Below are 10,201 nucleotides of genomic sequence, written 5' to 3'. Positions count from 1 at the left end.
TCCGTAATTTAATTTTTAGAATAATTGCATACTGAATTACTAGTATTTCCTGTACTCCTACACCATTGAGCTATTTCTCTGTTTATATTTCTTGTTATCAGCTCTTACACACGTACGCGTCTCTCTCTCTCTCTCTCTCTCTCTCTCTCTCTCTCTCTCTCTCTCTCTCTCTCTCTCTCTCTCTCTCTCTCTCTCTCTCTCTCTCTCTCTCTCTCTCTCTCTCTCTCTCTCTCTCTCTCTCTCTCTCTCTCTCTCTCTCTCTCTCTCTCTCTCTCTCTCTCTCTCTCTCTCTCTCTCTCTCTCTCTCTCTCTCTGTGTGTGTGTGTGTGTGTGTGTGTGTGTGTGTGTGTGTGTGTGTGTGTGTGCATGCATGTTTGTCTCTCCCACTTCACGGCAGGATGCAGGTATCTCCCAGTCTTTTCCAGTCTGAACACTGACTTCCGAATATAAGTAAAGACAACACGTATCCATCAATGATAAAAAAAACAATTTAGTCCCAGTTAACACATACAACAAAATCCTCCTATTCTTGAATTCTTCCTTCTCTAACATTTTTTTTTCTTCTCCTCAAACGTACGGTCCGTCTCGTCCGTGCCCTTGATTGCGTCATCATGAACAGGAATTCCGTCAGCTGATCGCCGGGATGTGTCGTCAGGAGGAGCCGGTGTTTCGGTGTACATCTAAACGTTTCCAGACTGATAAAAAGCTTCAGGATGTGTATGGGGGTTGATTTCCTTGCTTTTGGTGGGAGAGATGGATTGTTAGTTTTTTTGTTTTTTGTTTTAATGAGGTTTTGGGATCATATTTGTGTTGCATTACCGTAGAAGCGTTAGGCTAACACACACATATACATACATGCATACACATACACATACATTATATATACACATACATACATATATATATGTATATATATAAAAAAAATATATATATATATTATACATACATACATAGAAATACATATATATACACACACGCATACACACACACACACACACACACACACACACACACACACACACACACACACACACACACACACACACACACACACACACACACACACACACACTTATATTTATATATTATACATATATATTTGTGTGTATATATCATACGACCCTCCATAAAATCCCCCAAGTAAATCAGGGATGGTCACTGCGCATCACACTTCAGTCCGCACAAAAACGTCGGCTTCGGGGAATTCAAGACGTGGACCTTTTTTCCCAAAGTGCCATGGAATATTTCCGCCGCCATGACAAACCTGTTGTGTCTAGTTTCTCGTATCAGATTGGGTCTTTTGGTGACAGGTCTGTTTCATTGTTTGTTTTAGTGTTGATTTTTTAAGAAATGGTTAAGAAGAAAGGGAATAATTGCGTATCTGTATGAACTGACACATATACATTAGGAACATGCATTCGCACGCACACGCACGCACGCACACATACACAATACACAATACACAATACACAATACACAATACACAATACACAACGCACATACGCACATACGCACATACGCACATACGCACATACGCACATACGCACATACGCACATACGCACATACGCACATACGCACATACGCACATACGCACATACGCACATACACATACACATACACATACACATACACATACACATACACATACACATACACATACACATACACATACACATACACATACACACACACACACACACACACACACACGCACGCGCACACACACACACACACACACACACACACACACACACACACACACACACACACACACACACACACACACACACACACACACACACACACACACACACACAGCCATGAGTGAGATAAGTAGGAAACCGTACTAACATATAATAAAAACCTTTGAAATATACTGGCATGCTTGAGTTGAAATGCAACATATTTATTTCCTTAATTATATGAACTTATATGTTGAAAGCTTAGTTCATCGGATTATTTATTAAACTGTGTTATAGCTATGGTTATTTATTCATGTAAAAGATTAATGTTGGATATATTTATATATGATTATAATACATTTATGGTAAAAGAATATTTCTCTCTATCTTAATGTAACTAATTTCAGTCGATGAAGTCCCAGCACGGATAATAAAATTCAGTCTTTATTTCAACACAAACACAAGATATAACGACACAAGATATAACGAAACGCAGAGATGACAAAAGAATCAAAAACTTTATCATTTGCAAAAATACTTGGAACGGTTTCCATTGTGGTATCCCTTGCCAGTACCAATGTGGATGACTTTGTAGGCGGGCGGGGCGACCCTGTGACCTATTATGCTCTGTCAAGGACACGGTGACCTCCGAATGTCAGATGCAGGTCTCATGACTACGATGGGATCATGGTAGCCGTGGTATGGTTGGGGAATGTTTGTGGTAGATGTTTTATGGTTGGGGAATGTTTATAGTGGATATGGTATGACTGTTGAATGTCTATGGTAATTGTGAATCCTGAGTGTTCGCAGGAAGTGTGGTACTATGCCTAGTAGATGTGGTATGAGTGGTGTTCGTGGTAGTTGTGGTATGATTACTATATGTCCATAGTAAATAGGGTTTCTTGTAGTAATATATATATATTTTTTTTGTAAGGCTTAAGTAACTTTCTCGTGTTTCTTCATAGAACTAGGAATTTCATCTTGCTCCTTGGTTACACAATTCCGTTTCTTCTAAGTGGTTCTAAGAATAAGTACAACGAGAGCAGTGTCAATTTCTTCATATCAGAATGTGCATCAATTATAAATGGAGCTTCTGATTATATTTTTTTGTTTACGTTTTCAAATTAATCGACAGGTAACTGGCTACTCTTCCGCTTACAATGTGCAAGATACACAAACACTCGATGGATAAATTTAACCCCATTCACGAGTATCACCATGTCTTTGTAGCCATGGAAGGAGAGAGGAGGGGGCGGGGAGGGGAGGAAGAAGAGGCGGGAGGAGGGGGAGGGGAGGGTAAGAAGAGGGGAGAGCGCCACAGCCCCGCGGGAAGAAGGGCAGATCGATGTAGAGGTGAATCGTCAAGGACAAGGTCAGTTTGCGGCAAAATTTCCCTTTTTCCATCGCCTGCCATGAATCCCACGAGCATCCCTACCCTCCCTGGGTCCTTCCCCACGCAAGGCCTCGTCAGCGCACCCGTGACACTGTTTCCCCTCTCGAATTTTCACCGATTTCCCCTCCGAGTTCGAACCGGGCGCCGGAGAGCGAGGGGCCCTGCGCATGCGCCGACGGAGCGAAGCGAGGGGACGAAGGGCGTTTGAAGGAGAGCCCGAGAGATATAGCGGCGGCAGTTCCCCGGTCGGCTCACAGCGTCGCTAGCCACGGTCACAGCCACATCAGGTACAGCACTCTCCTGGTCTCTTAATTTCCCTTATAGCCCTCTTTCAGCTTGCATCTATTCTTCGTGAATAATGTATCAAATACTACAAACCCAGTAGATCTTGATATTGATTGAAGGGAGCGTAGAGTAAATGACTGTTCTTCTCCCATGGTAAATAATGCATACGGGAGATATTGTCTGCACAGAACCCGTGACGCAACTACAGCCGGCTGCCTGCAACTTCGACTGTGATAGAGATTTGTGACGAGTAAATCTCTGTGATGGAGATATCGGAACCACGCCCAGGAATCGTAGAATGCGTAGTAAATTCCAGTGCCTTTGTTACGTAATTTTAAAGCCTTCACAAGCATTTTTACGTCGCGTCGCAGTTATCGATTCTGATCAGGTGCACGGGAAAGTTGCAACAGCACCTCGTAGTGATTTACAAACAGTAAACTAACAAAGCGTCTATTTCTTCTCGAGATTGTAACAGATTACGACCCAAGTGAAGAACTACGAAATATAGAAAACTGTAATCTCTATGGACACGGGATGCAGGACACCGGATAACTAGGGTTGCCGGCTGCCATGAGATTTCTCACGTCCGCTCTCTGTGACCTCGTTAAAGGGAGTGAAGGAATAACGTGTTATTAATTGAACAGTGTTGTGATAGAGATTGAAGTTGGTAATCATCTTCTATTTTTTTATAAGAATACGTGTGAGATGCGTTGGAAAATTACGCAGAAATTGGACTTATTTTTTTCTCATGAGCGAGAGAGGATATTGTGAAATGCAACAGAAAGAAAATGATATGAAATTACCCGCAGGCTATCAGCTGCGCGTGATCATGGTAGCTTCCGATGTTATAGTTGCCATGTCACTCCAAATTACTTTTCTTTGTTGTTTTTTTTCTTTATTTCTGATTGGATTAATCTCGTTTTCTTTCACTTCTCTCTCTCTCTCTCCTTTCGCCGGCTCTCGTGAGTTCCTATTCCCTTTCACTTTCGTTCGGGCACTATTTTCGTTTTTTTTCACTTTTTTTTTTCTTGTTTATTATTTTTTTTTTTTTGTTTGGCCACCTCTCTCACTTGTTTCTCTTTACTTACTTACTTTCTTACTTTCTCTCTCTCTCTCTCTCTCTCTCTCTCTCTCTCTCTCTCTCTCTCTCTCTCTCTCTCTCTCTCTCTCTCTCTCTCTCTCTCTCTCTCTCTTTCTCCTCACGCTTCGTGCTTACCCTTCCCCTCTCCTCCCGCCCCTTCCCTCCGAAAACTCAATTACCCGCTCTCTTCCCCCTCTCTTTACACCTCTGCTCTCTCCTCCCACGCATCTTTCCTCCCTCCTCCCCTCCCCCCCCCCCCCCCCTCCCCTTCCTCCCAAACTCAATCGCCTGCCCCTCCCTTCTCATGTTCTCCCCTCACAGCTCCCCTCCCCACCTCCCCACCCGTCTCCCTGACTCTCCTCACTCCATTCGCCTCCCTCCCCACCCCACCCCTCACACCCCACCCCCTTCCTCTACCTCCCCCTCCACCCTTACCCCCACTCCACCCCACCCCCTTCCTCCACCCCACCCCACCCTACCCGTACCCCCACCCCACCCTTCATTACCACTACGGGCAAGCGCAAACCACCCACTTCGACCACTGAAGGGAATAGACCGCCCTGTCTTGCATACCGATAGAGGAATGTCCCCCACCTGTCGACACGTGTCCGCCGACCCACATAACGTTTTAATAAGCTCATGTGGTGTTTTTTCCTCTAATAACGGGGTTTTGTGCATGAGATGGGCAATTGCGTCGGCGGTGGGGAGGTTATTGAAGTTTTTGTATCCGAATCGGCTGAACCTATGGAAAGGTAAAGAAAAATAATGATAATTTGGAAGTGAAAGGGTATTGATGACTCAGCGAAAAGGAGAGAGAGATTCTCAAAGTCCGAGTTTGTGGAAACTATGGAAACGGTATTTAATATCGATTGTAGAAGAGAGAGAGAGTGAAAGTGAGAAGTGAAAGAAACCAGTATGTACAAAAAGAAAGAAAGATGAAAGTAAGCAATATCTGAAATGACTAAAACGGGGAGAAAGAGAATTAAAAGTCAAGGAGGTTCACCGGTCTCCTCCTGTCTTGGCAGTGGGCACAGACCCCCTCTTGGGAAAATGCCCAAGGACAAGGAAGGTCACGGAAAGATTTGATTTTTTTTTTTTTTCTTGTACTTATTTATAACAATGTTGAGTTTTATCTAGCTTGTCTGAGTATGTTATGGAGATTGTGGGTTTCGAAATATACCATTTTGAGTGAAATGAGATTGAGTTAGTATATATTAGGGAGTTATATAAAAACTGGCTCTTGTCCAATAAGGAAGCTGCAAATGGATTAAAATGATTGTGTGGAAATTCGGTGCAGATGTACATTTTCACATGCACATTTGGAAGCAATGTTTAGTGAATTAATTATTCTTTATTGGCAAGAGAAGGCTTTTTTTCTGGAAGTGAATTGCAATGATTATGAATTAGAATCTTCCTAAATGAAGTTTGTAAAATATTTACAAGAATTTGGGATGAAGGATTCATTCACAATCTTTAGTCTAGACCATAACCAACAGATTAATATAGAAAGAACTTATGAAAATCAAAGATATTCAAAAGCTAAATCTGTAGTCTAGACCATAACCAACAGATTAATATAGAAACAACTTATGAAAATCAAAGATATTTAAAAGCTAAATAAGAAAAGCTAAATAGCGAAACAAATATCCCGGCAACATTTATCACCCACTAGCCACATAAAGCTAATAGCCTTTGGACTAAGTTGTGGCTCTTTTCCCTTCCAGATCCACCATGACTACTTACTTCACCTACCCCGAGCCAGCCCTCCGCGAGGAGCTGAGGAGGATTGCCAATGCCATCGTCGCTCCCGGCAAGGGCATCCTGGCTGCCGACGAGTCTGTCTCCACCATGGGCAAGCGCCTGGCTGACATCAACGTCGAGAACACTGAGGAGAACCGCCGCAAGTACCGCCAGCTCCTCTTCACCGCTGACAAGGTGTGGGGGTTGTCCTGTCTTGTGTTACTCTGTTATTATCTTTGTGCAAGTCTTTGGTTAGCAATTTTTAAAGAAAAATTTACTTTGAGAATTATGAATGAATATTCTTATTGGTTTTGTGTGTGGGTGGGAAAGAAGAAATTAAATTTCATAGCTTATGGAATAAATTTTCAAGAAATATTATAGTAGGAGGATTATGATTCAACAGTTATATGTGTGTAAGCTTATGTTGACATCATAAAGCCACATAAAAATTACCATGGAATGACTTATTCATCATTGCTCTTCCACATTACAGACCGTAGCTGACAACATCTCCGGCGTGATCCTCTTCCACGAAACCCTTTACCAGAAGGCCGATGATGGAACTCCCCTGGTTAACCTCATCAAGGAGAAGGGCATCATTCCCGGCATCAAGGTGAATATATGAAAAAAAATAAATAAATAAATAAAAAAGAGGGACTTGTGTATTTTGTTTAGACAGTGTGGAGTTGAAGTGCTTTATGGCAGTATGATGTATTTCTATGTATTTGAAGCAGAGTGATTGTTTATTAAGTGATTAGCCTTGGTATCTTATTTTGTAAGAGACTCTTCAGAAGGGATTTAGTGTAAAAAGTGTTTATGGAGTTAAATGTTTATGTCTGTTATGTTCAATCACTTAATCACTACTTTGAATACTACCAATGTGGAATGGAGTGAGTAGAGTCATTTTTACTTTAATAAATGCCCTACATATAATTAAAAATGACTACTTTACTGGCAGGTTGACAAAGGTGTTGTTCCCCTCATGGGATCTGAAGGCGAGAGCACAACCCAGGGTCTTGATGACCTCTCCCAGCGTTGTGCTCAGTACAAGAAGGACGGCTGTGACTTCGCTAAGTGGCGCTGTGTCCTGAAGATTGGCAAGAATACCCCCAGCTACCAGGGCATGTTGGAGAACGCCAATGTCCTCGCTCGCTATGCCTCCATCTGCCAGATGAATGGTCTTGTTCCTATTGTTGAGCCTGAGGTGATTATTTTATGCTTGATTTTGTTGCTTCAATCCTTTTATTAAGAATTATTAAAGGAATATATATATATATATATATATATATATATATATATATATATATATATATATGTATATATATATATATATTTTTTTTTTTTTTTTTTTTTTTTTTTTTTTTTTTTTTGAGAGTTAACAGTACTGATTGCCTATTAGTATTTTGCATCTTATTACATTCAAGTATAAAGATAGATGGTTGGATATATGGATTGGGTGAGGCCCAGGAAAAAATTTCATATATGAGCATTCAATTCTTACAAGTCATTGCCTCTCCCAACAGGTTCTTCCCGATGGTGAGCACGACCTGGACCGTGCACAGAAGGTGACTGAGACCGTCCTGGCCTTTGTGTACAAGGCTCTGAACGATCACCACGTGTACCTTGAGGGCACCCTCCTCAAGCCCAACATGGTCACTGCTGGTCAGTCCTGCCCCAAGAAATACACTCCCCAGGAGGTTGCTAAGGTATGTTAAATGCATCTTTATCTTGATTCTTAGTGAAATACTTTCAAGTGTTTGCAAATGTTCTTTTAGGCTGAAACTATTGCCTTCATAAAGTTGGTTTGGTTTTGCAAGATCAGTTGAGGAGTATTTAATTACTTAAAAAGGGGATTGTAATCTCTCGCTAAATATGGTACTACAGTTAAATAAGTGCACTAGGGTTTCACATGAATTTTAAAAGACTTGGTTTTAACAGCCTCCAAGTCAAGAGTTTTGACACAACTATACACACACATGCAAAAGCTAATGACAGAACCTTTCCCCATTTCCTAGGCCACAGTGGTTGCTCTTTCCCGCACCATGCCCGCTGCTGTTCCTGGCGTGACCTTCCTCTCTGGTGGTCAGTCTGAGGAAGAGGCCTCAGTCCATCTTGATGCTATTAACAAGAGCACTGATGCTAAGAAGCCATGGGCTCTTACCTTCAGCTATGGTCGCGCTCTCCAGGCTTCTGTCCTCAGGGCATGGGGTGGCAAGGATGAGAACGTCAAGGCTGGCCAGGAGGAACTCATGAAGCGCGCCAAGGTGGGTGTCAGATAGTCATGTGATTGTTGATACATTATATCGTATAATTAAAAAAAAAAAATTCCCTATCATTTTTATTAAAAACTTTTAATAAAAATAAGAGAATAAACAAAAAGTATCACACAGATTTTGGCAACAAATCTAAAATAGAGTTCTCCAGTTTTAACCTATCATACACCCTCATAAATTTCATCGTGGAAAGGGGATAAATGTCTTAAAAACTTTATTTTCCCCTCGGCAGGCTAATGGTGATGCTTCTCTCGGCAAGTACGAATGGGGCTCATGCAAGGGCTACGCTGGTGACGCTGGACTCTTCATCAAGGATCACGCTTACTAAGTCCTCTCCCAACGACAAGCGAAGTAAGATCTCATATCCTCCGACAGATGTTGGGGAATATTATCCTTGGAGCGCCCTGCTAGCTATCCCTAAAATCATGTACAGTTCGACATTAAATTCACATACCCTTTGCCAGAGGATTTTAGGTCTCAACCAGATGATATTGTATCTGGGATCATCACCGTCAGGCTAAAAATTGTTAAGCAGTTTTTTGATGCGTGATGTTAGAATGTACCTGTTAATGTCAATATGATAGACTGATTATTTTAAGTCCAACAACAGCTGTGCTAAAATGCTAAAGACATAATAGTCAATTAAAACAGATTATATAATAGAATGACTATTGAAGTGATCATAAATCCTTTTATCTCATCATTTAACTCTTGAATTCCATATTTCATTCAGATGTGTTGAATAAATCTGTGTCTTTTGTGTACTAGCTTCTTTCTGTGAACAAGATGGAAGGCTCAGGAACGAGAAAAAGAGAGTAACCGCGTTGAAAAGAAATCAAGTACTGTGCGTTCCATTTCTTTTGTACGCGCGAGTTCGAACCAAAATTCTTGGGTCCTTCATGTCTGGTCCCCTTGCAATAAGAATTTTTTTTTTTTAAGAATAATAACAGCAAGAAGAATCGACTTATTATGTTGTCCACTGTATTTATATATTTATCATGTGCGGTATGAGTTATTGCGAAGGGCAGTTAAAAGAAGCAGGTAAAAGACAGATACAAAAGTGTCGGTTCAGCACCTGTGTGAGAGTCATGCTATGTATACATTTTGTATATGAATGAAGTGTGTATAGTATTGTATTGTTGTATTGAGCCTGTGGTATGTTGTTAATCATGCCATAGCGAAGAGAAGTCTTATCAGTTGTTCATAAGGAGCAGTGTAACAAAAAAAATAAATTGTGATATAAAAGTTTGTTAAAAAGTTCATCTATTTAATATTTATAAAGATTCATTGGCAGATCCTTTATCAGTTTCACTTTTTAATATTTTTATTTATTGTTTATTTTTTACATGGCTCTTTTCTTGTAATGACTGATTTTTTTTTTTTTTTTTTTTAAATCATGATTTATGAAAAGGTCCAAATATTATTTGATGATGCACGAAACAATAAATAATATATTATGTATGTTCGAGGAAAAAAATATACATAAAACTAAGTCCACTGTTTTTCTATCCCTTTTTGAAGAAACCTGAGACAGGACTGAGAACCCACGTGCATCATGAATAAAAACATATTAATATATATTAATAAGTAGCAGTCAAATAAAGCAAAGAACTCTAGTGGTTTATAAGCTCTTGGGGCATTACTAGGTGATGGTGGTTTGAGTCCTCATTAATGTGTTAATGCATTATTCTAATTTAACAAAATCACAAACTCTTGGATTGTGTTGATCCTTCAAATATCATGCAT

At 40.6% G+C, this 10,201-nt stretch overlaps 1 protein-coding gene across 2 annotated transcripts; it reads left to right on the top strand.

The window, feature by feature from the left end:
- The first annotated feature begins 3,210 nt into the window (after positions 1-3,210).
- On the top strand, positions 3,211-9,948 carry LOC125037347 (fructose-bisphosphate aldolase-like). Of its 2 annotated transcripts, none has more exons than XM_047630450.1 (7): positions 3,211-3,363; positions 6,167-6,377; positions 6,676-6,795; positions 7,141-7,386; positions 7,706-7,888; positions 8,198-8,446; positions 8,688-9,948. In XM_047630450.1, exons 2-7 carry the CDS (start codon positions 6,174-6,176, stop codon positions 8,781-8,783), a joined length of 1,098 nt encoding a protein of 365 aa, XP_047486406.1. In that variant the 5' UTR covers positions 3,211-3,363; positions 6,167-6,173; the 3' UTR covers positions 8,784-9,948. The 2 variants fall into 2 exon arrangements, with proteins under 2 accessions (XP_047486406.1, XP_047486405.1); XM_047630449.1 differs by lacking the exon at positions 3,211-3,363 and adding an exon at positions 5,109-5,194.
- Positions 9,949-10,201: the final 253 nt, after the last annotated feature.

Source organism: Penaeus chinensis, chromosome 23 (assembly GCF_019202785.1).
Source record: "Penaeus chinensis breed Huanghai No. 1 chromosome 23, ASM1920278v2, whole genome shotgun sequence".
NCBI classification, from domain to species: Eukaryota; Metazoa; Arthropoda; class Malacostraca; order Decapoda; family Penaeidae; genus Penaeus; species Penaeus chinensis.
Note: the sequence above shows the minus strand (reverse complement) of the source record. Positions and strands in the feature narration are given on the sequence as shown.